General features: G+C 44.7%; 2 protein-coding genes across 7 annotated transcripts in view; one reads left to right on the top strand and one right to left on the bottom strand.

Annotated features, from left to right (window-relative positions):
- The window catches only part of MYO7A (myosin VIIA), a 103,429-nt gene extending 102,162 nt beyond the window's left edge, over nucleotides 1-1,267 (top strand). For 3 of the 4 annotated variants that reach the window (XM_027677602.1, XM_027677603.1, XM_027677601.1), the window contains one exon: nucleotides 527-1,267. In XM_027677602.1, the coding sequence (XP_027533403.1) occupies nucleotides 527-616 (90 nt within the window). In that variant the 3' untranslated portion in view covers nucleotides 617-1,267. The remainder of the gene's footprint in view (nucleotides 1-526) is intronic. The other variant, XM_027677604.1, reaches the window with a different exon arrangement.
- Nucleotides 1,268-3,933: 2,666 nt separating this feature from the next.
- The window catches only part of GDPD4 (glycerophosphodiester phosphodiesterase domain containing 4), a 39,055-nt gene continuing 16,034 nt past the window's right edge, over nucleotides 3,934-26,954 (bottom strand). For 2 of the 3 annotated variants that reach the window (XM_027677606.1, XM_027677605.1), the window contains exons 2-16: nucleotides 26,470-26,676; nucleotides 25,771-25,874; nucleotides 24,919-25,012; nucleotides 19,777-19,836; nucleotides 17,915-18,013; nucleotides 15,652-15,745; nucleotides 13,921-14,066; nucleotides 13,350-13,432; nucleotides 12,326-12,476; nucleotides 11,403-11,627; nucleotides 10,438-10,595; nucleotides 8,328-8,475; nucleotides 7,126-7,208; nucleotides 5,455-5,537; nucleotides 3,934-4,971 (exon numbers count right to left, since the gene is read on the bottom strand). In XM_027677606.1, the coding sequence (XP_027533407.1) occupies nucleotides 4,940-4,971; nucleotides 5,455-5,537; nucleotides 7,126-7,208; nucleotides 8,328-8,475; nucleotides 10,438-10,595; nucleotides 11,403-11,627; nucleotides 12,326-12,476; nucleotides 13,350-13,432; nucleotides 13,921-14,066; nucleotides 15,652-15,745; nucleotides 17,915-18,013; nucleotides 19,777-19,836; nucleotides 24,919-25,012; nucleotides 25,771-25,874; nucleotides 26,470-26,652 (1,743 nt within the window). In that variant the 5' untranslated portion in view covers nucleotides 26,653-26,676 and the 3' untranslated portion in view covers nucleotides 3,934-4,939. The remainder of the gene's footprint in view (nucleotides 4,972-5,454; nucleotides 5,538-7,125; nucleotides 7,209-8,327; nucleotides 8,476-10,437; nucleotides 10,596-11,402; nucleotides 11,628-12,325; nucleotides 12,477-13,349; nucleotides 13,433-13,920; nucleotides 14,067-15,651; nucleotides 15,746-17,914; nucleotides 18,014-19,776; nucleotides 19,837-24,918; nucleotides 25,013-25,770; nucleotides 25,875-26,469; nucleotides 26,677-26,954) is intronic. The other variant, XM_027677607.1, reaches the window with a different exon arrangement.

The raw sequence follows: 26,954 nt of genomic DNA, 5'->3' as shown, positions 1-26,954 counted from the left end.
AGCAAGCCTGATGTGCTCAGGATGTTGCCATGTCAGGAGCATGGGGAACAGTCCCTGCCACTGGACTGAAAAAAACATTAAAGCTGATGTGGGCTCAAGGGGTACTCTTGAGCCCTTTTACCAAGATCCTTTGCCCAACTTGTCTCTTGTAATAGTCACAGCAACAAACCTCCTCTTAGAGTATCTTAAAACAAAAGCATGAAGGATAAAAATTCCTACTGAATTAATTGTTATTAATCTGAGGCATTCAGTATTTTGAAAATCCATGTCCCATCCAAAGTTCCCTATGGCCTTAGCCTCAGCAGCATGCTGGGACAGTGAGTTCCTCTATCTTGATGGTGCAAATTATGTTTGGACAGTGTTTCTTGTGGTGGTGACATTTCACCCAAAGAGAATGGTAGAACAAGTCAAAATGTACTTGAAAACTTGGAAGTCAACAACTGATAGCCAGTGTATTCAGGAGGGACAAACCAGAGACTGTAAACTGTGCTCTAAAGGCAGGTAACATCTTCTCTCTCCTCCTCAGGGGTACAAGATGGATGATCTTTTGACCTCTTACATCAGCCAGATGCTAACAGCCATGAGCAAACAGAGGAGTGCAAAGGGTAGCAAGTGAACTGCAAGAAGCCACTGGCAGGTGGCCATGGCGCTAATTCACCAGCTGAGGGCTGTGGGATACCCGTGCAGCTGGGGGAGAACCTTTGCCTCTCAGATGTGGAAGATGAGCCGAACACCATCAGGAAGTTCCCTGGACTCTGACCTTGAGGGCTCTGATCCCACCTCCCCTTCCAGCGAAGATGACTATCTCTGACCTCCCATTCTCTTTCCTCTCCCTGCATCCCGACTCCATCTTACATCTCAAAGATTTCCAGGGGACACCACAGCTCTCAGAGAGTGACTGAGCAAAAACACTCCAGGGTTTGCCTGAACCCAATGGTTGGCATCGCAAAGGCTCTTGGAAGAGGATTTGTGTGTGTTTGTGTGTGCGTGTGGCTTGCTTTGTTTTTGTTTGGTTTTCTTCTTAAATATGAGAGCTATTAGGATGCTAACAGATTTTTGGTAAGATTCTGGGAACTTCAGGTTTGAAGAGGAATACAAGAGCCCTGCTCCATGCTGGAAAGATGTCAAATGAACACTGCAGGGCTTGTGTTTTTTGTCATTACAAAAGAATATGTTGTGTTCTTAAGAAGGACAGAAAGAAAAAGCAGGCTGGGAGGAGCACATTTTAACTAGGAATCAGAATAAACAAACTACTGATTGAACAGGCTACAATATTAAAGTGCTGTCTGTGCAATGCTGGAAATATTTAAAGAACAAATTTTAAAGTTTTGTTTCTTCTTCTATTTATTTTTTAAAATATTAAAAAGGAAAAAAAATAATCCTGCATTTTCTGCCGGTATCTGGATGCTGCCTCGGGGCTGAGAGCGACCTGCAGAACAGTCCCTCGCCCAGGGATTCCCCAAGAGCCATAACTGCCAGCGGCTGAGTAAGGCACATCTTTCCCAGCTTAAGGGCTCAGCTGGAAGTGAAGCTTGGAAGATGAATTATCTCCTTTTGCCCCCTGTGCCCAGAAAAATTAACCCTAGGAGGACTTCTACTGCAAGCTTCAATATGGATATAGGGGTTTTGAAGACCCCAAGTTTGGAAGACTGAGGCCAAGCCTACATTGAGCTGTAATTCAGACATGAACTTGGTCATTGGGTTTGTAACAGCTGATGATTTTATTGTGTTTTTGTGTGTGTTGCTATATAAAGCAGCTCTTTATGAGTCCCAGCTGGACCTGAACCACTCACAACAAGGGCAGACCCTTCTTTTCTGTGGGCTTTTCTCCATCTTTAATTGGCTGTACTAACCTGCTGGCTCTTTGTCCCATCTTCCACCCAACACCACGCAGTGCAGACCAGCCTGCTTTGGAGCAGAGATGGGACCTGCTGGCAGAGAGGAGGCTGAACCCACGCTGTGTCTGGGAGGATGCAGGGGAGGAAGCCTGGGGTTGCCTTTCCAAAATACAGGCTTCAAAGGAGCATGTGGCTGGGTGTGGGGTATCAGGAGAGGTGACAATTGTCCACCAAGATCTGGTGCTGGTGTCACTATCACTGAGTGGATCTCAGTAGATGTGGGAGACCTGTCTTGGTCCTGTCCATTGGGCTGAGTTTGACTGCTTTCACAGAAGTCCATCTTGTGGGGGCATGTTCTGTTAAGCTCAGCTGGGCTCAGCTCTCTAACACCATGGTGTGCTAGGCAGAATTGGCAGCGCTGCCTACCAGCCCTCAAGGACCGTGACATCCACCTGGGATGCAGCAGTGACTTAGGACCTTGGTTGCTCCATCAAAGTGAATGAGATGCTGTATGGAGACACTCACCAGCCAGACAGGGCTGCTAAGAGATCCCCTTCCTCCACCATCCCGTACCCAAGGCACGCTGGTAATGAGAGCATGGTTACACCAGCCAAGGCTACACTGGGAGCCAAGCTGCCTTCTCACCATACATCTCTGATGTTTCTCCCCTTTCCTCAGCTGTCCCTGGGACACGTGCCCATAATCACCACCACTGTCATTGCTTTTTGTGAGTCTCCAGCCATCCCTGCCTCCCACATCGCACACAGCAGATGATGCATCACAGCAGTGTTTTCCAGAGCTGTCCTGGCTCATCTTTCCACCGACACCACCCTCATCCCTCCACTTAGAGCTCTGTTGGCCTCCCGTGCACTCCACCATTTTGGGGGATGCCAGGACTCTGTATATGTGTGCCTGTGTGTCATATGTATTAGCATCTGCTGGCATCTTTGTATTCACACTAAGCAATGTAAGATGAAAAACATATGTCCAAGTGAAATACTCTAATTAAAAAGCATCAAGTGGCTTTTGGGAGGCTGTCCTGCACTGTGTGGTTTTGGTGGCATCTCCACAGGAAACGGTGGGCTCAAGGCTCCCAGATTCTTCTTGTGGACAAGACTTCTCTTTGCTAAGTGGAACTCCTGGTGAACACATCAAGCAATGAGGAGCAAACCATCAGTGTGCCTGGACTGGAAACTAGTTGAAATCTTTTATTTTGGGATAAAAACCACTGAATCCTGGGGAGTCTCCATTGCTCATCTTCTGTGAAAATGGTGGATCTTCCAACCCATTTTGAGCTGAATCACTGGATGTAGGAAGTGCTGGGTGAAAAGTTTGTGTGTGGGAGTCAGACTACCAGCCATGTGCCTAACAAGGTTGCCAGACCCTGCTAGCTGTGAAGCAACAAAAATAGTAGCTGAGATGTGACAGCGCAAGGCATTAAAGGAGATCAGGTCTAATAGGTCAGGCTCTGCCTGGGCAAGGCTGTTGAGGATGAGAAAGGTGAGTACAGGGAGTTACCACTGCATAATGGCCAAGCAGCAGCTGGATACATGGATCAAAGTGCAGTGAGGTGGCTTTTCCCAATACATATTAAAAGCAGCAGTTGAGGGACCACAGCCAAGTCCCTCACTTGAACACCAAGGGACAGGCTGAGGAACCCGTGATGCACACCACAATCAACCCACACTCCCCCCCTCCTATTTTTGCTGCTGAGATACCTCAGCAGGTATCCACAAAAAGTTATGAACCAGCTATGCATGCGGGGCATGGGGAATGGGTTTTAACACCATCCTTTCTCCATGCTTCATAGATCTGTAGCTGCTCTACAATAATCCATCAGCCCTTTATCCCATTTCCAAAGGCGGATGCTTCTTTTTTGCATTTCTAGCCTCCAAAATACTCCAAAATTGCAACTTGGAAAGGTTTGAGTGCTTCTCAGCACAGATAACTCTGAAACCTAATGCTTCCCTGTCACAATTCACTTGTGATAACTTTATTTAACAAAAGGCTCATGTGTGAGAAATTGTCTATAGCCTGAATCCGGTAAAGACTACTATTTTCTTTCCCAGTTTGCTAAAATAAGAACAGAACAGGATAGGAGAGCTAAAATGTATTTAAAACAGCACTTGCAATTTACAAAAAATGTATCCTTATTATCTGTTCAAGTAGAAAGTTATGGCTTAAACCTGAGAGATGCTTACATCCCCCTTACAGAGCAGGGCATGGACCCCCCTCCCCACTGTGTGCCAGCAGCCCCTGGGAGAAATGAAAATCCAAATAAATCCTGTGGTGTTGTACAGGTATACAGGCCTTCCCAAAGGAAAATCAAACAGGACACTTGGTGGGACCAGTTCACACGCAGCTCAATCTTTCTGAACAAAAGTGGTGTGTCATAGTCTCAGTAGCTACCTGGCCAAGGCACCAAGAAGTCCTTCAGCCTCCATGGGAAAGTTATGCCCTCACCCACAGCCAAGGGGAAGAGACCGTCCTTGTTAGGATCTATGGCAGGGCCAGAATGAGGAAAAGGAAAACCAAAGCTGCCCCTGCCTGCATTACAGAAAGGTACAGATCCTACTGACCCAGGCAGCAGCACCTGACCATCATGGTGGGGCGAGTGTGCTCTTGGGGAAGGAGGAGACCTGCAAGGAGAGAGAGAGGGAGGGAGGTAGTGTGTGGAGAAGAGGCCAATCTGATAGGAGAAACCTGGGCAGCTGTGAATGAGGAGAACTGCAGGATGCTCAGATGTTTGCAGCATGTGTTAAACACAGCTGTGGAAACGAGGGCTTACACACGGCAGGAATGATTGCCCTATGGGATGCCAGTGGTCTCAGGGGTAAATAGTGGCTCCCATGTAGTTGCTGCATCTCACCATAGCGCACAGTTTCTTCATGGCTGCAGCTCCATCTGTGCTCTCCTACACCCCAGGAATCCCTGCCAGGCACAGGAATCTGAGAAAAGCTGTAGGAGAGGCAGGCTGGTGCTCATCTCCAGCAGAGGCACGAAGGCAAATGGTTCCTCCTCATCAGGTAGATCTGAGCCCCCCATAGCTGGTCTACCCAGTCTCATTGGGATGTCAGGTCCACGTCCCCTCTCTGCCCATGTCAGGCCAGGACGGCAGGCATGTCACTGAGCTCTGGAAAAAGGGACACAATGAGCTACCAATACAACTGCATTTGCTTTGACAGCCATCGTGAGCAAATAGAACCAGGCTGAAAATGCGTGCAGCCCAGGTTGGGTCATTTTGTCTGGATGATAGCTCCATGAGTGCAGAAAACATGGTGCATTGGAGAGTCCTCAGCCAATCCCACCCTGCCTTGCAGAACCAGGAATGCTCAGTGCCTCCAGGGTCTCTTTTCACAACATCACAGAGTAATGAGTATTGGTGGGGACATCTGGAGGTGTATGCCCCAACCACTGCTTGAAGCAGGACCAGTTGGACTGAGCTGCTCAGGGATTTGAACGCAGAATCCTGCCACCTACATCTGAGGCTGAGATAACCCAGAATGCATCCTTCATCATAGTATGGACACCTATCACCAACCCAACCACCAGGATGCCAGTGCCCCCACAGAGACCACCCAGTGCAGGATGCAACTGCTTTCCTTGCCCTGCTCACCTGTCCTGAACTTGTTGTAGGTGCCGCTCTCTAGCACCGGGTTACTCTCCTGGGCACAGCACGAGAAATTCCGCTCTCGCCACCTGCATGGGGAAAAGCAACTGGGTCAGGCCGCTGCTCACTGTGTTTTTCCCCACAGATCCCTGCTGTGGTGGACACCATTTTCCTACTTTGTGAATGCAGGTATTTGGGGATTTTCTCATGTCTTTACCGAGAAAGAACTCCAGTGCACGACTGATGTCTAAGCATCCACACTTCATGCATACAACAGCCTTTTTAAGGCAACTTCGTGACTAAACTCTGTTTTCTCAGCAAGATTTAAGAGCTCGAGAGCCCCAGAAATGTTTGCAGCCGCTGGTTGTTAAACAAACAGGGAAATTTAAAAATCATGATTTTGGTGTGTTCATAAACTTGACAAAGGAGACTATGCAGGGCACTGAGGCACTGCTGATGGCCCTTCTGTCCCAGCGGGGTTGGGAATGCCCTTGCTGCAAGGCTAGCAAGCCTTGTTGGTTGGACCAGAAACATCCACGGGGCCTGGGAAATGCACACATAACATGAACACAAGCCTGGAGGAGACAGGCATGGGAAGGTCTAATGATGGTGTTGATGTTTTACAGGGGTGATTGTAAGCCACCCTGCAACCGGCAGCCTTGAAAACAAAGTGAAAGCTGCTAAAGCAAGACCTGAGGAGAACAGAGCAGTGTAAGAGAGAAAGGAAGGGAGGGAGCCACTTTGCCTTGGGAAGGGAAAAGCCTGGATGCCCAGCAAACATGCCTGTACAGCTGCTAGTTCATCACTTTGTGAAAAGGCTACAAATTCATTTCTTCATCATCCAGAGCAATATTAGCACTCCAACATTTTCCTATGCCAAAGCAAGTCACAGTTAACAGCAATCCAGACTGCTCACGCAGGAGCTTCCCAAACCTTTCGCTTGCTGTCACCTGGAGCACAGTTGTGCTGCCAGCACCCTGCAAAAAAGGCTCGGCTGGACTGGCTACTTTGATCCTTCCACCCACCCACAGCCAGCTAGCTGAAGAGCTGAGCTCAGCACATCCTGCTTTCCTTGGGCACTACTGGGATGACAGCATAGGCACATTTCTCATACAACTGTGGCAGAGCAGAACATCCAGCAGGACAACATGACCTGCTGGGGTGAGCCTGTTCCATGAACCCCAGATCTCCTGATTATCTCTGACAGAGTGGAAGGAAACAAAATGAGGTGTGTGTCACACAGATATTCTCATCTGGGAGGATGGATTTCCTCAGGGGCTCTGGCATATGCAGACAGAAAGACATGGAGCACTCAAATATTAACACAGAGAGCTTTCCTTGCAAATCAGTCCAATGAAATATTGCCTAACTAGTAATAATAATCAGTTCCTTTCTCAGTCCATCAGCTTTGATAACTGGTTCATGTTGCTACCAAAAATCCACCACTTCTCCACTGAATCCTGAGGGTGAACAATGCCTGAGATACCAAAATGGAAAGGGAAAATGAGAGCAAGCAGGAGAAGCAGAGAGGTCTGGGGGGACTTTCAGGGCTTTCTCCCATTTCCAGAAGGGAAAGCTAATGTTCTCAAGAGTAGTTTTAACTCTTCAGGTCACCTGAAAGCATTCCTCCTTACCTCCACCTAGAGCAAATATCAGTTTAGGATGGTCAGTACTTGCCAGTGCAGAGCAAAGATGAGTGAGATGAGGAGCAGAGAGGTCAGATCTGTCAGGATCCACATGATGTTGTACTGCTGTGGAGTCTGGAAGAAAACAACAGAGGTTGTGTTCCAGCACCAAGGACCATAAGATGCGCAAAAGAAAGTTATTCAAGCTTTTTCTGCTGTTCAAATACGGCCATTCAGCTGATTGGTTTGCATGTGCAGTAACACCTCTTGGGTGATCAAAGCATTTTGTGGCATTTCAAAGTGGCCACTCACCACTGGATGTTGGTGCCAAATCATCATTCTTCATAAAAGCAGGTCTATTGTGTGGCCAAAAAGATGGTACTATATCACAGTGAATGTAACAGGGACCTCTTGTTTGTACAGGCAGGCCCTCTACTTCTCTCTGTTTCCTGCCAACAGTAACATCAAGTGGTGACATCTCATTTTCTCTGGCAAAACTGCCCTTTCCTGAACTCCACAGAGGGTCTGGGGTGGCTCCTGCTCTAAGTCTAAGAGCATCTGAAGATTCATCCTTGGACTGGACCTCCACCCAACCTTAGAATGGACTGAAATAGTGCAGTTCTCTGGATGGGAGCATTGTAAAATCTACTTCAAGAGTGTGAAGCCAGTTGTTCAAAGTCCTTAGGCTGCAGGGACTCTGGTGAGACCACTGGCCCACATGCTTCCTGGTCCTTCAGGTTGCCCAAGGTAAAATAACAAATATAAAAATTATGTGAAAATTCCTCCCAGCAAAGAAGGATTATTTCTATGGTTGTTTTCCTTGGACTTGTGGAACAAGACCAAGTTTGAGAAGGGCATTGGGAAGCCCTGGGAAATGAGAAACTTTTGACATCAAGAAGGTGCTTCAAAAGCTTAGAAATAGAAATGCTCATGCATCAGCTTGTGCCCTTGAAGGCCTTTCCCTTCTCCCTGCACAAGTCTCAATGTCACTTCTTCCCTTATCTCAAAGCCTAAGGTGCAAATCCTAACAAGTAGGGTGCTTCTACCAGAGCCAGGAGAAAACAGAAAGGTGTAGTAATACTTGTAGTGGCTCAGAGGTTCCAGGTAAGCCAGGTTTCAACTCAGGTCTTTCTCATGCAAAGGATCCTTAAAGGATGCTTTATCCATGTGTCAACTGGCCCACGGTCTCCAAAGGTAGCCATGAACATCCCAACCCTACTTCCTACTCCCAGGATAGAGAAGAGTTTCACTTACCATGAGGAAGAGTGGCTGGCTGAGATTCTTCAGCAAGTGGACGGCGTTGGTGGTCACAGAGTGTGCCCCCGAGCACCATGCCAGGGAGAAAAGCCATGGCTCATTGACCACATAGAGGTTGGTCGTGATGTTTGCCTCGGCATATTTCCTTTAAAAGACCAAAAGGCAACAACCTTCGTTAAGCAAGGAGGTTAGTACTTCTTTCGGGCTTACTCCAGGAGATTCAAGAAGATGATGGGAAATTGCTGTAATTTTCTATAGGAAATGCTTACTTTAGGACCTAGATAAGGAACAAAAAGGAAAGCCAACCAGCCAATAATTTGTCATTAACAATTGGTTGATACAGAATAGCTGAATTGCTGTAAACAAATTTAAACAAATGCAGATAAAATGCCCAAAAGGTCAAAACTTTCTAACCCTTCTGCCACATGAATCAATGTAATTATGTGTTTTTACAGGAGGTTGTAGCCAGATTGGTGTTGGTCTCATCTTCTAAGTAACAAGCAATAGAGGAAATGGCCTCAAGCTTCACCAGGGAAGGTTTAGATTAGATATCAGGAAAAATTCCTTCACGGAAAGGGTTAGCAAGCATTCTAATGGGCTGCCCAGGGAAGTGGTGAAATCATCATCATTACTTAAAAAATGTGTATATGTTGCAGCTGGGGACATGGTTTAGTGGTGGGTTTGGCAATGCTGGGATAATGGGTGGCCTCGATGATCTTAGAGGTCTTTTAAATCTAAATGATTCTGTTATTCTATAGTCTCCCCATAGTGTGTTCAAAACCATCTTGAAGCTGCCACTCAAGTTTGTTATGTTTGCTGCATCAACTCATAATTTCTCAAGTTCTTATAAGCTATTGAAATTTAATATGAAGTAAGTTCATTCTTTCTATAATGGTAAAGTAATGTATCATCAATACCAGCATTCATAAATCTACCTAGGATCTACCCAGGGTTTACCCAAATGGATCTAACTAGGATTTTTTTTGGCCTTTCAGCCTAGAAAAGAGAAGGCTCTGAGGAGACCTCAGAACAGCCCTCTAGTACCTAAAGGGGCTACAAGAGAGCTGGAAAGGGGCTTCTGGAAAGGGCATGGAGTAACAAGACAAGGGAGAATGGTTTTAAGCTGAAGGAGAGGAGGTTTAGATCAGACTTTAGGAAAAAATTCTTGACTGTGAGGGTGGTGAAGCACTGGAACAGGTTGTCCAGAGAGGTTCTGGAAACCTCCATCCCTGGAGGTGTTCAAGGCCAGGCTGGATGGGGCTACGAGTAACTCGGTCTAGTGGAAGGTGTCCCTGCCCATGACAAGGGGGTTGGAACTAGATAATGTTTAAGGTCCCTTCCAACCCAAACCATTATGTGATTCTATGGTTTTACATCCTGTGACAATTATAATTGAGAAAACATGAACTTTACTCTCATCCAAAGGATTAGAGTAATGAAGATTCTTCTTCATTCCAACTGGATTTCAATAGGTCTGTGCATTGGAAAGAGAAAAAAAATCCTATTTAGAAAAGGAGAGCTGGACAGGTAAAGCTGGGGGTTTTCTGATGATTTCTGGTGTTTTTTTCCCATGTGATATAAACATTTTGGAAACTCCTGCAATGAATGTAGAGCCTTCAGTTGTAGAAATGACATTTTCAGTGTGTCACATACAACAGAGTACTGGTAGTAACAGAGGCAAAAAATGACCTCTCCAAAACACCAGCAACAAGAGGGTGATGGTCTGTCACCACAGCATTATGCACTCACACTGATGTTTGTGGAAGAGCCATGGGAGAATGAATAGCTGTTCATTCTCCACGATTCAGTGTTGGTGGGACTGAGGATGGCATGAACAGAAAGACAAGAAATCAGGAGACAGCTGATCCTCAGATCCTGGTCAATATGGAATTGAGGGCAAGAGGAGTAATTACATGTGCCACCTCTTAGTCAACAGTAGAAGTCTGTCACCCCTAAAATACATCAGAGATGGCCACTTGATCTAAAGGACTACTTTACAAAATTCTACAGATTCTGGAACCAGTCACTGGAGGGAGACATTTCCCCATGCATGAGGTAAACATAGTCCAGCTGCAGTCCAAAGACAGTACTTGGGCCTGAAACCTACCGAATATCTTCAGCGGACATATCAGTGTAGACCAGATTGAGTTTGACAATGTTGTTCTTTAAGAGGTCTTCAATTGGTGCCTTGCTGCCCATCGTGTGCTGAAACCCAGGAGCAACAGATTGAACAAAGGACCTCATGTTGTTATTCAGCCACAGGACCTGCAGGCAACAGGAGGAACCAGTGAATTCTCAGCAGAATAATTCATGCCCCTAATATTCCCTACTGTAAAGATAACATCTTAAGGGGCTTAACCCAGCCTATCAAATGACGTGTTTCTCCCAATGATCAAAGAACATTTGGATGCAGGGTTAAAACTTGCAAGACATTTTCATCAAGAAATAAATATCCAGTGTTCCTTGCTTATCAACTGGTAATCAGTGAGTACGTTTCACACAGCCCAACAAAAGATGCGGTGTTGGAAATGAATGAAAGGACAGCTTTGGTTTATGAAAAGGCAACAGAAAATATTCTGTTCTTTCATTCTTCCAGCATGGAAGAAAAAATCTTCAGCAGATACAGATCAGCGTAACTCCCCGGACATCAAAGGGTATGTAACCTGATTCACATGAGTTTAGCATTCATCCACTGCCAGAAGGAGGAAGGCAATAAAGGCTCCCAATTCCAATTCTGTATTTTAATTTAAGCCAGAAGTTTTTATGCAATATATAAAACAAGCATGGGTAGCAGGGAGTAGACTGACAATTATTACAGTTATGAAAGGGTGCTGTTTGGGGGCTAAGGCATCAGCTGGTATATAAACTGCCATATTTCTTTTTGCTGCCTGGAGAGTTAGAGCATTTTGTACCTGATGAGGAGCTAATAGCAGGAATATACTCCAAATAATGCCTTTTAAAACAAGAGAAATGCAAGGGGCCAACTTTATGCAGGTGAAATCATGCAGGGTATGACCCCAAAATGCCAATTTGGAAAGCAAGAAAAAGAGATATGGAGTGAGGTCACCCTACCAGATGGGGTCTAATCCCTGACTCCTTGAGAATGACTTCCAGGGTTCTGCTGATCCACAAGTTCCTGTAAGGATGTTTCTCTGGAGGGCGGTAGAGATCAAATATCACAAGTTTATTGTGACTGTCTGCAAGGCGCAAGAAATCACTTAGCTTGTAAATGGACTGATTGATTGCTTGGTTTTGATCTGCCTTTGACAGTGAGCCCATGAATGGAAATGGTTTGTCCTAGAAATAAAGAGATACCAGAAAAAAAAGAAATCAATCAGGCAGTTTGCTCTGGGATTCAGCTGTATGTAAAAACTTCATATTTCTAAGAGGGAAAAGGTTTGATATCAGTCCTCAACAGGTGGGGATATTTTATTTTGCTTATGTCTTCTACATAAGAAATGGAGGAAATCAACCCAGGCTGTGAGGACACTGCTTCTGGGACCTAAATTGCACAGCTCACAGATAGCTCTGCTGTGCTTCTCTGTCTCACCTTGCTAGCTCTGAATATTATGTACAGCACATTGCACAAGTAGCTCTTTTCTTCTCCCCCCAGCCCATGAACTCTGCTGCTGCCATGATAAGGTGACACAAGAACACCAACCAGCCAATTGTTGTAGGTCTCCTAAGCCTAAAGGCCAACTGGAAAAAGCAGAGAGACCCAAACTGAAGGATTTCTACTGACTTCTCTGAGTTTTGGCTCAAACAGTAATCCCTCCTCTAACACTGATGCTGTTAAGTAATAGGCATCTGGTGTCTCTTCTACATCCAGCTGGCGATAGTCATAGAATCATAGAATTGTTTGGATTGGGAAAGACCTTTAGAGCTCATCCAGTCCAATCCCCCCGCAATGAATAGGGACATCTTCAACTGGATCGGGCTGCTCAGAGCCCAATCCAACCTGACCTTGAATGTTTCTGGCCCTTTATGACACTTACCTTAAGGAACCACGTTCCAGCATTCAACTTCTGCAGGGTATCCCAGGAGAATAACGCAGCGTTTTGATCAGTGTCATTAGGATAGACCTCTTTGATGTTAGTTGTCCTCTTCAAGGTGGTGTCATGCATGAGGAAAGGAACCCCATCATAGCTGTTGAAGAGCAAGAGTTCAGGTCACCTGGTGTGCAGCTTCATTCACGGCATGAGCAGACTCATTCCAGGTCAGAAGAATATGTGGGCCACCATGAATGCAGCAGTATGGCCTCCCTCAGTGCAGAGGGCGCGATGGGGAGGAAAGCTGAGGATCAAAACACCAGTTTATTTCCAGTTTAAATACTGCTAGGTGACCTGGGAGAAGTCATGCCTGTCTGTGCCTCAGTTCCTTAGGAGCAACATGGAGATGGTGACCGTTGTGGCAGCCAACCCCCACAAAAATGGATAGTGACTCATGTTTGAAATCTCTTTTTGCTGACATCAAAGTGTTTCTATGCTTTTCAGAGGACTGAAATCTAAGTAGACAGTGATGGAAATGCAAAATTTTCTCTTACAGAAAGGTCTAGATAAGTACAGCATCTAAGTGTCAGTGTTTTTCCCATTCAGCATCTGGAAACTGCTCATCATGCACAGTGTGTTAGTTCATGGCAATGAGTCCACCAAACAAAGGCAATCAAAGATCTAATAATTAGGACAATGCTGTCACAAGTCTGAACACAATTTTCTATTGGTTTGTAGACCTGATACAACCCTCACTGTGACCTGGAAGTCAGACTAGAGTAGGGACTTGTCTTTATACTCTGTCAAGCATTTAAAATATACTGTAGAAATAACGATTGTTAAATCAATAGCTGCAGCTTATTGACTTGCCTGAGAACAACCATGCCCTACAGCCCCTGTCATCACATGCCAACTGAAGGGCCCTGTCTCAGCCATCAGTAAAACCTAATTGCCTGGAGCTGCCTATTTCCAAAGAAAACTCTTAGAAGAAGCAGTACATGTTCTGTGAGATGCAATGTTTTCCCCTCACCTAATGGTGACATCTGTCTCAAGACCATCCCCACCATGCTCAATTGTCTTCTGAAATGACATCTCAGTGTTTTCTGGTGCTAGCTGAAAAAAAAAAGTGCATGAGCGGATCATTTTCAAACACACTCTGGGGGACTCTGTAAGTACTTTCTGTCTTTTTGTAACACCTCTGTTTTTTATTAAGGGAGCATCATTATATTGTTAATCTACTGTTTGTTTTCTTCGCTTTAGCCAAACCCATCTTGTTGTAGAATCACAGAATAGTTTGGGTTGGAAGGGACCTTGAATATCAATCCCATTCCAACCCCCATCATGGGCAGAGACACCTCCCACTAAACTAGGTTGCTCAGGGCCCCATCAAGCCTGGTTGTGTCCCTCAGGAACAGCATTATCCTTGTAAACAAACCCATGCAGTGAGTGATGCCTTTGGCATGCAGTCCCAACCAGACATTTCTCCCCTTCCACCCTCTACAGATTTCACGAGGGAAAAAAACCCAAACAACAGAAGATGATGATGAAGGTATCAAGACACAGGAGGAAGAAATTACAAAAAATAACTTCTCCAGACCTACCATTGGTGCTCCACGGTGTCCAATGAGGGCTGGCTTTGGTCCAAGTGTTCCCATCTCTCTGATGCAAGGAGAGTACATCCCCAGAGGTATCAAGAAAAGAAAGAGAAGGATAGCCAGGTATGGACCAATAATTATCACCTGAATAACTGAAAGAATTTGAAGGAGGAAGGCTAGTGTTAATACACAAGGTAACGTATGAGTCTGCCTCGCAACTTGACTTTTAATACAACCCTGCAGCTAATTGGCTTTTTGTCCCATCCCTTTTTCCATCCCTTCTTCCCCTAACTTTCACTTTCTCTCCAAACAATGCAAACCAGGAAAACAAACTGGTCAAAGCAAGGACACAGGCTAAGTCAGGACTGCAGGCTTTATGCTTTAATTACATCTCACTATGCCTTACAGCAAGACATGGCCTTAATTTCTTTTTCTTTAGAGGTGGTGCAATGAAATATCCTCCATCTCTAGAAAAAAAATCCTCAACAGAAGGATGCTAATTTTTTTCTTGCTCAGATAAGAACAAGCACCATTTTGATGTTTCATTCATACTGAAGAAGAGGAGGAACATTTCTTTTTCAACTATGTTACATCTCCTTATGGTAAATACTTCCCTGGTTTATTCACACTGTTGTTAGTGACCTCCTGTGTGTGACCTGGAGAATCCTACAGACTCTAAGATCACGGATATTGCACCTCAGAAACTTGCCAATTCATTACCTATGGTCTTCTCTGGAGTCTGTTAACACATTGCCCAAGAGTCCCAGAGACCCTTCACTTCAGGAACCAAAACAATTCCTCTGAGAAACAAGCACCTATGCACCAACACCTCTTTCCTGAATGGGTACCGTATCCATTGCTACAGGTACCACCACCCCTCTGTACCTTGTGCCAGTGGCTCTGAAGGAATCTGGGCTTGCACTAAGATGATGTGCAAGGAGTACATCAGGCATGATGCTACGTAACGTCTAGGATCCCTGCATATTCTCCCCAGATGTAGTTCAATAATAAAAATACTGGACTGGAAAAAAATTCTTTCACCAGTCCATTATGTCTGTGATTTTTATTGCAAATAACATCTGCAGATGGGTATCATGTAGACAGTTTTGGCTATATGGAAAGACAAGGTCAGAGAAAAACAGCCAGTCCCAGAGTCAGGCTTTTCTGCAGTTGTTCCTGGCATCTGGCTTTGTCCTTACAACATGTGGTCATACTTCCTAGAGGTGGACAGGAACTTCCCATGAGATAACACTAGGAATTGATCAAAAAGCTCTTTCCCCTATCTCAGCTGGCTTCTGCTGAGATATGCTAATGTGAATTGGTTTGACTGACTGGACTGGAGATCCCTTCTGACACAGCTAAGCTGTGTACAGCAACCAAAAATCAGCCAAGAGAGCTGGCATTGGCTGCTTTCTCCTGCAGAGGGCTAAACAGATTTTCACATATCACTCAGAACATGGCTGCTTCTGCTAATCTCCTCTGTCTCAAGACAGGTCACTGCCTCGGTATAGGGCAAAACTGTGCAAGGGGGCACGCAAACCATTAATGCAGTGGGACAGAAACAGGACAGTGCACAGCCCAAGCCCGAGCCCTGCTAATTTCCCTGGAATATGCAGAATTTAAAAGTCTCCTCCAGATGGAGAGCAGGTGTGGGAGGAAAGGGCTCCTGAACACCTCTTTTCCCATGCTGATATACATCTGTTGTCATACAGGGAGCAGGAAGCAGAGCTGCTCTACCTTTCTTATCTGCTCTGATGGCATGAAGAGCCACGGGCCAGGACAGGAGGACCATGATGGCGATGGCCCCTATGTGGAGATAGGGAGCTGTGATCTGGCAAGGAGAGAAAAGCATTTTAGTCAAAGGATGAACTGTGGAGACACGTGGAAACAAACCCCAGCACAGTTACAGCCCTACACCTGGATGGGCTCCTGCTGCAAATACCAGCAGTTCAACCACTCTCACATCTGTGCTGGATCCACCAAACACTCAGAATTTGGAGGAGAGACATGTGGCCCTGGCCAGGCCAGAGGGGAGTGCTCCTTAGGCTGAGGAATGCTTCTAACTGCTTTCCTTTCTTCTAAGTCAGCTGAAGAGGACACAACTATCCCCATCCATGAGGACATGATTGCCATTACTGTTTTGCCATAATCTGTGAACATCTTCCTGTTTACCCCATTCTAAACCTGTTCAATCCAATCTCATCCAAGTAATAGTTATCTCCACACCAGTTAAATCGTTAAACTGATGTCAACAAACCTGAGCGATAAAATTCAGTATTTACATTTGTATGAAACTAACTATTGTAGCATAAGAGAAGCAGATATATTACACAGTCATTAGATTTGATTTCTTTACTCCTAAAGATAAAACAAGAAGATCATAAGCTAAGGATCACTTCTGTGGTTATCATGAACGCATGAATAGAGTTGGAAACCAAGCAGAAACAGTTTTGGTACAGACTCTGAATGGTTGTTGGTATGACACACTTTTCATAAAAATAGGCATATCTGAGCAAGAAACCAGTCCCTCATTTTCTCATGCTCATCAGAGCCCTGTAGTGAAAGTTCTAGCTAGAACTGAGAACTATTAAGGTATGTGCTAGGGAAAAAACTATCTAGATACAAGTCTTTCCTATTGCTTAGTCCTGATGCTGATTCTCTAAGCTGGAAAGGTTGAAAAAAAGCATCAGTCATTGAGACATGTTATTGCATATGATACTGTCTGCCTCAGACACTTGATACTAATATCTCTCAACCAGAGGCAGGATTCAATTGCACAAACAGAGGTGCCATCTGAGATGTCCAGAACACATGAGATAGATTTGCAGGGCTAATGGATATGACACAGCATCTACAAGAGTTTCATGTCCTTTGGGAACAGCAGTTGGAGGCCATCTCAAAGGGCATGGACACCTGAAATAAACAGCACCTGTGGGGAACTCAAAGGCTCTTGTGTCTCTTCCTCATCTACATCCCCTGGTGTCTGTCAGGGGGAGGAGAAGCTGATGGTTTCTCATGACCTTTGCCACTGCATAGACCAATGGTTAGCAAACTCTATAGAGCAGGAATGTGCAATTAACCACACCCTACAAACATCACATCTTTGGTTCCTCTTCCAGTCCATTTGCATTGCTCTTCCAGCCTTCACAAGCACTAAGCCCCATAGGGAGAGGTAACAGACCCAAATAACATGGAATCATAGAATCGCAGAGTGGTTTGGATTCTGCAAAGCAGCTGTGTAGTCAAAGGCTACATAATTCTTCCTTCCCAATACAAGCGGGGACCTGAATGCTCAGACATTGAACAGCACTGGGCAGCTCTTGCCTCCATCTTCAGATCTGGTGGGAGTTGTGGAGGCATTAACCAAGCACTCTGACCTCCTGCGTCCAGCATGTTGTCCCACCTGACACCACCACTCTCCACCTGCTCCCTAAAAACTCACTGCTGTCCTGCCCCAGGAGATGAAGCTCTTCTGAGTCACAAAAGACTGAAATTGTGCTAATGCTAAATCTGCTGTAGTGGCAGAATCTGATGAGGGAGAAAGTTCTTGCTCCAGCAACCCTACCAGCCAAAGGGGTATGATTTACCTGCCCTGAGCAGCTGAAATTGGGGTGAAAAAACTCAAAACAAAACAAAACAAAAAACAAACAACCAAAACCAAAAACAAGAACAATTTAAAAAAAAATTAAAAAAAACACAAAAACAAACAAAAAACCCCAACAAAACAAAACAAACAAACTCAGAAAACAAACAACAAAAGGCTATAACTTTCCAAACTGAGACACATAGCTTGAAACTCAGCCTCAGGTCTTGGTTTCCTTTCTCCCAATAGGAAATGTTAAGTCATAATAAAAGTTTACTCAGAACCACGTACCCTGACAGGAAAACCCATGTGAAAAACACCACCAGAATATCTCCTACAGAATATCTTCTATCAATTTTCACAAAATATTTCTATTCACACATTGTTCTTTCAAACAGACCTCCCAACTCCTCTTACCTGGAATGACAGGCGGACAGTTTTCCAGTGATCTCCCCAGAGTACAGCTAATGCAAAGAGGCATGCGATAGAGAAGCCCAGAACAAGAAACGTACCAATCTGGGGACACAAAGGAGTCATAAATCAGCTTCAGCATTTCTGCACAGGGTGTGCCATCCATCTGAGTCATAGGCTAATTTAAGCAGCTTGGTAAATTGTTTAGGATGTATAACATTGACTTCCCCAGTTCAGAGACAGAGAGATTCAACGGGACTAAAACCAGACCAACAATGCTGTCATTGTTTTTTCTGTATGGCAAGACTGATCTCAAGAGTTGGTTACCCAACCTAAGTCAGCCCTCAGGGCTCTCTCTATAATCATTGGATAAAGAGGAATTTCCAGAGGTGATCCATTTCTGCTTGCAGTATGATGGAATATGCCTCTCAGTTGATATGGATGGAGCCTAGGTGACCACCTTACATTAAATCCCTAACCTGCAGTTGGAATTCATCACTTCTAAGTCAGAAGTGACAAATTACATCCAAAAGGGACAGTAAAAAAAATTCCTTAAGCTATGAGCTGCTCTGCAACAGGCTTTAGCAACAGCAAACATTCCCATAATTAAGAGATGAGAGTTCACTTTTCAATCAAAAAGGTGAGGAGGTATCTTAGTCTAGTCTTCAGCTTCTTCTTTGGTTTGGTACCAGCACAGTGGTGATGGGAGGCTCTTCTTGGTACATCATCTATCTGCTGACAACTATGAGCAAGTAGAAATTATACCAAGCTACCAAGGCCCTACCATTCTTCAGGGGATCTTCTATGGATCAACACCTTAATAGTCTATCCCTAATCTCCTGCACCCAAGAATGCCTTTCATTCTTTTTTTTTTTTTTTTTTACAAATTATTCTACATCTTTCTCGTTCTTATGGAATCATGTTTTCAATAGTAAAGATCCCTCAGCTTCTATTACTTACATAAAAAATACAGGATCAGAATCCACACATTCAGCTATTCCCTTCCACTGCAGGATTTGCAATCACATTACATTCTATCCTAGACTGCATGGCTAGAGAAGCATTTCTTAAATGCCTTACACAGCCCCAAGAATTACTTAAGGATGATGATTCTAACATGTAACTTTGCAGGAACAAATCTCTGAGGATTTATTTTTGTGCCTTCAAAACTCCAGGTGGCATTTCCCAAACCATAGCATAGAATTAGAGAATTATAGAATTCTACCGTTTGGGTTGGAAGGGATCTTAAAGATCATCTAGCTCCAACCATGGCAGGGATGCCACCCACTAGATCAGATTGCTTAGGCCCCATCCAGCCTGGCCTTGACCACTTGCAGGGAACCATCCAAAGACCAAAAGGCATGAGGCACCAGGATGCCTCGGAAAAGCCGTATTTCTCTTCTGCATTGAGAGCAGACACTTTTTTCACTGTTGCTGGGGCCTGCTACAGAAAATCATGCTGTGCTTCTCCTGGAAACTTTGATTTTGACTTCATTTTACCATATGTAGATGTTTCAAATATAGATATCTTCACCTGAATGAGTCACTGCAGGCACCTTTTAGAGTCAGTGGGGAAAAAAGGTTCTTTGAGTGTGATTCATCTCATCTTAATTTAGATGCCTATGACCAGCTGGATGAATTGCATCCTCAGAGGATTAATTTCCCTCCACTGAGTGAAAAAGGAATTTGAGTGATCAGCTCAGGTGGAGATATCATTCTTATGGACATCTAAATCCTCATAAGATTAACCTCTTCTCTCTCTTCCTTCTCTTCCACAGTCTAAGAAGTTTTTCATGCAAAGAAATACCGCAGACTCAATTAATTTAAAGCACAGATTAGAGTTACCAGAAAGCCCTGACTCTCCCCACCTTGTGACTCCAGTGCAGGTACAGCTGCTGACCTTCTGCAAGCAAACACATCGCGAGGACCTGGGAAATCAAGAAGAAATTGTATGCATCCTGGGGGAAGATGACGTGTGTTCAGTGAGGTACTTCTGGAATTATTTTTGCATTGGGAAGTTACTTTACACTAGGTCTTCCTGCACAATGTCAAAGCTGTTTGCAGGACAGGTGCATGCAGAGAAATGTTTATTGCTACAGTAAAAATGCTTCTGAAATGGCCAAGCACGGGTCAAGGCTGCCCTGCAGGATCAAAGACTTTTTCATGGCTAACAGATAATTGGGCACTTTGGGGTACTCACTTTCAATGATTTTCTTTGTGAGTACAGACTCTGAAAGAGGAATGATGTCCAGGGTCAACAGCTATTGTATAAATCAATACAGCACTAACCCTGATTATTTTCTGTGCATTGGTTGTGATTAGAGGTATATCAACCATGAGAGAGAGGCCAGGGAATAAAAAATGCCTCAAAGCAGCACAAAAATACAGAGCAGACAGCAAACAAGGCAATGGTCCCCCAGTAACCAGAGGGAATGCAAGAGACAGGCACATCTCAGATCAGAGAAAATTATCTTGGAGATTAAATAACTTCAGTTTTTGGTGGTTGGCATGTTCCTTCCCTCTGATGGGAAGTTGGAGCCCTTGGGGAGGATTCCTGTAACGCATGGGGCAAACCCCAGCCAAGACAGGGGACAACCCAAGATACCTTGAACACCAAGAAGCCAAGGATGAGGTAAGTCAGTCCATGGCTCTGATGGAGTTTCTTCACATTGTTCCAGACCTAAGCAACCAATGAACCTGGACATGAATTTCACCAGGAGAAGCACTTTGCTACTGTGAAAATGCACAGGTCTATGTTCAGGAGTCTGAATGCCTGAGGCGAGCTTCCTGACCACTGTAAAGGATAATTTGGGGACCAGTATCACCAGATATCAAGGCTTAAGAAAAACTACCAGTTAGTAGACATCAATGCTCCACCGAGGAGGATCATTAATGATGCAACTCACTCCAGACCTTAGGATAGTGGGATTGTATGAAAACAGGATGTATAGACTTAGGGGAAGAGGATCTTCTCTCCAGAAATGTAACTGCAAAGGAATGTAAGTTGTTTCCCACCCATCTACAAACACACTCTCTTTCCAGGATCATGCTGATTTGAAGGAAGATATAAGTCCAGGCTGGATGGGGCTTTGAGCAACCTGGTCTAATGGAAGGTGTTCCTGCTCATGATAGGGGGGTGGGAACTAGATAATCTTGAAGGTCCCTTCCAACCCAGACCATTTTATGATTCTACGATAAACTCAGCAATGAGTACAAATCAGCCTTTAAGTGATTCCTGACACACTGAGTTCCTTTAATGGAATCCTATACCCAGTATATGATGAGTAACAGTGGGAGCAGTTCAGAGAAAACTGAAATACTGCTAGAGATCTTAAGTTAGCCCTATTTAAATAAGCTATTTCAGGGGGAAAAAAATAAAGAAAAAAGACCATTTGTTCCTTTTCTGCAAGCAATGTTACACAAAGACCTGGTCCTTGAGTACAGTAAAAAGCCAAACACTTAGAATATTCTGAGTTGGAAGGGACCACAAGGCTCATCGAAGTCCATATTCTGCCTCTGTATAGGATCACACCAAGAATCACATCATGTGCCTGAGAGCATTGTCCAGAGGCTTCTTGAACTCAGGGCACTCTGTCAGGCTTGGTGCTGTGACCACTTCCCTGGGGAGCCTGTTCCAGTGCCCAACCACTCTCTCGGTGAAGAACCTTGCTGATGAACAAGGACATGGAGGCAGGCACTTAAACACACACCTCACCTGAAACAGCTGCTCACTCAGATGTTCACAACAGCTGGATTCAGGACCTTACATTCACTTTTTGGCAAAAATACAGCAACTCAGAACTTGTCTGGTACCTTAGTCTCTGAGGGATGGAGGTTTGAAGTAACTTTTTGGATTTCGGTGTCAATTTGAGTTCTCTCAGTCTATGAATGGAGAGGCCACCACACATCTGAGCCCCTATACTTTGTACATTCACAAGTCACCTCCCCACAACCATTAGAACAAACATGGTTGAACTGCAAAGAGGAAAATGCTATCTGTTGGTGTTTGAAAGTCTGAACAGGAAAAGATTTTCCTTCTCCGCTGAGCATGAACGGTTCTGTAACTAGACCCCTCAGCTTAACCTTTTAGCCCTAATGGGGATGAGAAAATTGTCTTGGGGAGTGATTGAACAACTGAATTAATTAAAATTGATTGTCTGAAAAAATGACAATGATGCATGTGGATGGAGACCATCTCTGTACAGACAGCTAGTGCTAGTTTGTACAGCATTTTCTTCAGCCACTTGTGGCTGGTGGTCAGAAGCGTATATGCTTCAAAGGTTCACAATAAGGTCATGGAAGCAGGCATCCAGGCTGCAGTTGGGTGCCATCATTAAGAAAAAGGGTATAGTGTTTACAAACCAAACCAGACCAGCCACTGGTTGCTATAAAACCTTTCTGCTCCAACAAAGGCATCAGGGTGCTCAGTTTTCAGATGTGACGGGCTGCTCATGCAAAACACCACAAGAAAATATTGCCTAGGTGAAGGTCTCCAGTCCCTCCTGCAACAAGTGTGGGGATAGTCTCCATCCAACCCTGTTCAACCAGAACTTGGAATATAATTCATTGTGGCAGCAACCTATTTGGCCATCAGTTATTTGAAACATATTAGAGCAATCCAGCTATTGTATAGTGCCCACACTGACAGATTTATTTAGAAGTGGAAGGGCTGAGTTATACTTACTAGCCTGTGAGGTTCCCAGTGTTTTGCTGGGTGGTCCATCAAAACCTTCAGTGAAGGGAAAGCTCTGCAAACAGTGGTGGAGGGGTGGATTCCTGGTAGAGTCCTTCTCTGAAAGAACCCTGCTGCAATGAGCATTGTCCAGCCACAGCTGCTACAATACCCTTCATGCTTTGAGATAGTGGGAGCATAAATTATGGCAGCGATAACTTTCCTTGCTTCCCTTTCCTTCAAGACCTAATCCTATTCATGGAACAGCCTCATGCCTCCCAACGCCACCACTCAACACAGATGTATGGAGCAGTCTTGCCACATAAGACACGGTGGCATGGTGATGCAATCGATCAGGGCAAGTGCCCTTAGAAACACCGAAAAGCTTTGGCTGGGTCACTTAACAGCTTCGTGAAATCAAGGAGAAAATGGAACTTCACTGCAGAGGCTGTCCTCAGAGCAGAGGAACATCTTCAAGTGTTTCTCCTGTTGTCTGATACCATCCAGACTATTTGTATTCTTTCAGGTTTATCCATGCTCACCCTTCTGAGGAAGGCAAATGTTGTTAGCCTCATTAGAAAGAACTGAGAGGCTTGAGGAGAGAAGGAGGATGTATCTACAAAATAAAGAGTGAGACCAGGACTGACCTAAGCCATGCAGGACACTAGTTTCGCTTCATAACTTCCATCTTCCTTTCTGACTTTACTTTGCCAACCACCTGCCCTGACAGTTTGCGGTCATCACATTGACCCTGACAGAGACATGAAACTCCTCTAAGAAAGTCCACTGCTCAGACATTGGCCATTGTTTGGATCCAGACAGAACATGACCAGGCTGACACACCAGCCCCAGGGGTCTTCAGGCTACTCAAGCACAGGGAATCATGTGAAGCCGGTTTCTAGTATGTGCTATGGGGGGTTGGTCTGATCCTGAGGTTGACTCCAGATCCACAACCTGCTGAGGCACAATCTCAGATGCATCTCTGTCACATGATCATCTCTGGCAAAGCTCCGAGCTGCCCAAAGTAGCATTGTAACCATCAAACTACCCACACTATTCCATGGCCACTGGAAAAGCAGGTAGGCTTTCCTAAATAATAATCCCTGAGCCCTAGAGCCACCAGAGTGTTACAAAATCCTTGTAAGGAATTGTTCTTGTTTATCCTACTCAGAGCTCAGTTAGTCCACATCTTTTGTGATGTTACTGATTGCTGTGGGCATGGCCAAGCAGCTGTCCTATTTATCACTTTGGGGGAGTTATTGCTAGCACTTGAATAAAACCACTATTTACTTGTACTTCAGTAGGGACAAAGAACCCCAGAAACCATTTGTGTTAGGCACTGCATGGACAAAGCCAAAAGACATTCCCTGTCATGAGCAATTTACAGACTGACTATATGATGACACATCAGGGAATGGGTAAGAACAGCAGGAATGGATGATAAAAGGTGGTTGTCTTGGTCACAGAGGTGAGACAAAGCCATAACCTCACTCTCAGCACCTGGCATTTCAAAATGAAAGTTGGAGCAGGCATGAGACTGAATGTGGACTCCAGTGTCTGGAGTTAAAGTGATTTCTTACCCTATAACTCTGGATGCAGAAGGTAGAAACACAGGTGCAGATCTGTCTTTATTTTGGGAGATTCCTTATGAGGGAAAGGACAAAGGAAAGGGATGAGTAGGTAGAAATTTTAGGGAAAGTTTGGGTTTGATATGTTTTCAGTAACCAAAGCAGACAACAGATTAGAACTGAAGAGAAAATTTAACAGGATTTGGAAAAGTGAAGATTTCAGGAACCTCTTTCAGCATAAACTTCATCAGCACTTTTGTGATCATGTCTGTAGTCTCTACCTAGAGAAAACCCTCCAGCAAAGCAGAGTGAGTCAAGGTAGCTTCAGTGATAACATTCCTTTTCCTCTAAAGAACCTTTTTTTCCAGGATTAGAAGAATAACTCAGCTGTGATGACGTATCACCACCGCTACATGACTCAGAGCCCCATACTTCCCTGCTGCCAAAGCAACAATTTTTAGCTTCCCCTAAATCTAAATCCAGCCATTGCTGGCTCAGCTTTCCTTGTGTTCAAGGAGAGATTGGACACATTTATCAAAGGCAAATCATCAAAAGAAGTCTCAGAAACTATATCTGGCTCAGAGACCCCTGAGCTAAAACTGGTCATTTGCAGGTGGATATGGGGAGAAAGTACCATAAACAATCATTGTGTTCCAAACCTTCCCCAGGCATCCACTGTCTCAGGATCATATGGTGGGCTAGACTGAGCTTTGGTCTGTTTACTTTTTAGGACTACAAGTCATGGTCAGCTTACAACAAGTACTACTTACCAGTAACAGTGAGATGTATGTGAACAAGATTGAAGCCACTATAAGGATAACAAGAGACCAGAGAAACCAGAAGCCCAGATTCCCATAGTTATACCTAGAAAGCAATAAAATATTGTAATAATGTTTGTGGTTAGCATATGGACTGGAGGAGATCGACAGCCCTGTTCCTTGAAATTCTGAAATTTTCAAAGCAATAAAACAAAGAAAGAGGGAGGGATAACCTTCCACATAACATGCAAAAGTGATTCAGAGCCTCCTTCCCAAAATCCCTGATTGCATTAACCACCAGACTAGTACACCTTATTACACCTTTCCTTCCCATAATATTTGAGCAGTTTTAATTTAGTTTTAGAGGCCGGATTTGCATAACTGTTGCCTACATGATACAGAAGGAAAGGACATGCATAAATCTCTGACAATTATTTCTTACTTTTGAGTCCGGGAACATGGAATACTCTTCCAGCAAGCTAGCTGGTGCAATGCCTCAAATTCCAGCCATTACATTTCTTCAGGTGGAATGGGGGGGGTGGGGGGGAAGGGACTCAGAGAAGGAAAGGAAAGAGCCATTTAGTCTCTTTCACTCACAATTTTTGGGATGATGATTCTCCCCTTTCTTCCAGATTCACACTTACACCTAAAAATTGTAGCCAAGCAAAAGGCAGAGCCTCAGCACCTCTGAAGTCTCTGGACATTCAATTTGGATGCTGTAACCATGAGTTTAAAATGCCAAATCTTTGCTTCATGGCTAAAGTGCCCTGTTGCAGCACAGATGCTGAGGAGAGTGCTCATCCCTTCCCAGTCATCCCGGTGACCTGTCCAAGGGGTAGGAGAGGAGGAAAAGATGGTACTTACCAGTCAAAGCTGTTGTAGTCATTTTTCCCTTCACCCCACGTGTATAGAAAGATCAGAGAAAAGCAGAAAGCTCCAATGAGCCATGGGAAAAACAGGCATTCCCGCTGGAGAGCGAGAGGAAGAACAAGTGGTCAGAGCCTTGGCTACCCCAAAGCAATCAGAGCAAATGGCAGGTACTTTTAGGCTGTCCCTAAAATATGTGGCTTGGTGCTAGAATTCTAACTGAAGTAAATATAGAGAGGAATTCCTTCCCTGTCTCTTGTGACCAGGGGAATGTCCTCAAAAGTGTACTCAGCGGCACTTGTTTTCAGGGAAAACTCATAACTTCCCAAATGAACAGGATTTTAATTGCACTGTGCAGCAGTTGTCTTTGCAATTCTTACTGCACACTCACCCCTGATGTTACTTCTTTAAATTGATTCCATGGCTCTGAGATGTTTCACTAGACAGGAGGGTTTGGTGCAAAGTCCTTCCCCGCCACCACACATTTGGTAGCTGCATGGTGGCACATATAAAACAAGCTTGCCACGGAAACACAGCAATTCATGAAGCACTTAGTACAAAATCTAACAGCCCGACAGATCTCAGCGGGCTCCAAATGATGTTGGGCTGGGATTGCATGACATCAACCCTTGTCTGCTTGGACTGCCTTGGTCCTTTACAGAAATCCATGTCTGTACTGGTTATGAGCTAATTTACCATCTTGCAGCAGCACTTCCCAGGCTCGGTCCTTTGGCGCTGGTACCGCTTCCACCGGCAGCTGTAGAACCCAGCCAGGCAGGAGATGAAGGGCTGGTGCTCATACCTCTGTAGCAAGCGCCGACGTACCACCTTCAGCTTCCCAAACTTAAGCTTTTTGAAGCTGGTGGAACTGGCCTCCATCTGAGGTGTTATCTCATCTTCCTCCTGAAACAAGACCGCAAGTTTTACAGGGAGACTGTAGCCCCCCTTTCCTACTGGGTAAGCTTTCCATATCAGAAAACAGGGAGGAAGTTTTCCCAAGAGGATGCTGGGACCAGCAGGAAACAATGCTGAGGACACCCCACCTAATTTTATATACCAAACTGAGATGTCTAACAGAGAAGGACAGACATTGCAAATCCCCTCAGTGGTACCAGTGGTGCTCCTGGTTGTAACTTACATGCTCTTAATCACCCTGAGGAAACCTTTGCCTCCTTTTGGCT

Source organism: Neopelma chrysocephalum, unplaced genomic scaffold (genome assembly GCF_003984885.1).
Source record: "Neopelma chrysocephalum unplaced genomic scaffold, ASM398488v2 Primary Assembly neopelma1_43, whole genome shotgun sequence".
NCBI lineage: Eukaryota > Metazoa > Chordata > Aves > Passeriformes > Pipridae > Neopelma > Neopelma chrysocephalum.
Note: the sequence above shows the minus strand (reverse complement) of the source record. Positions and strands in the feature narration are given on the sequence as shown.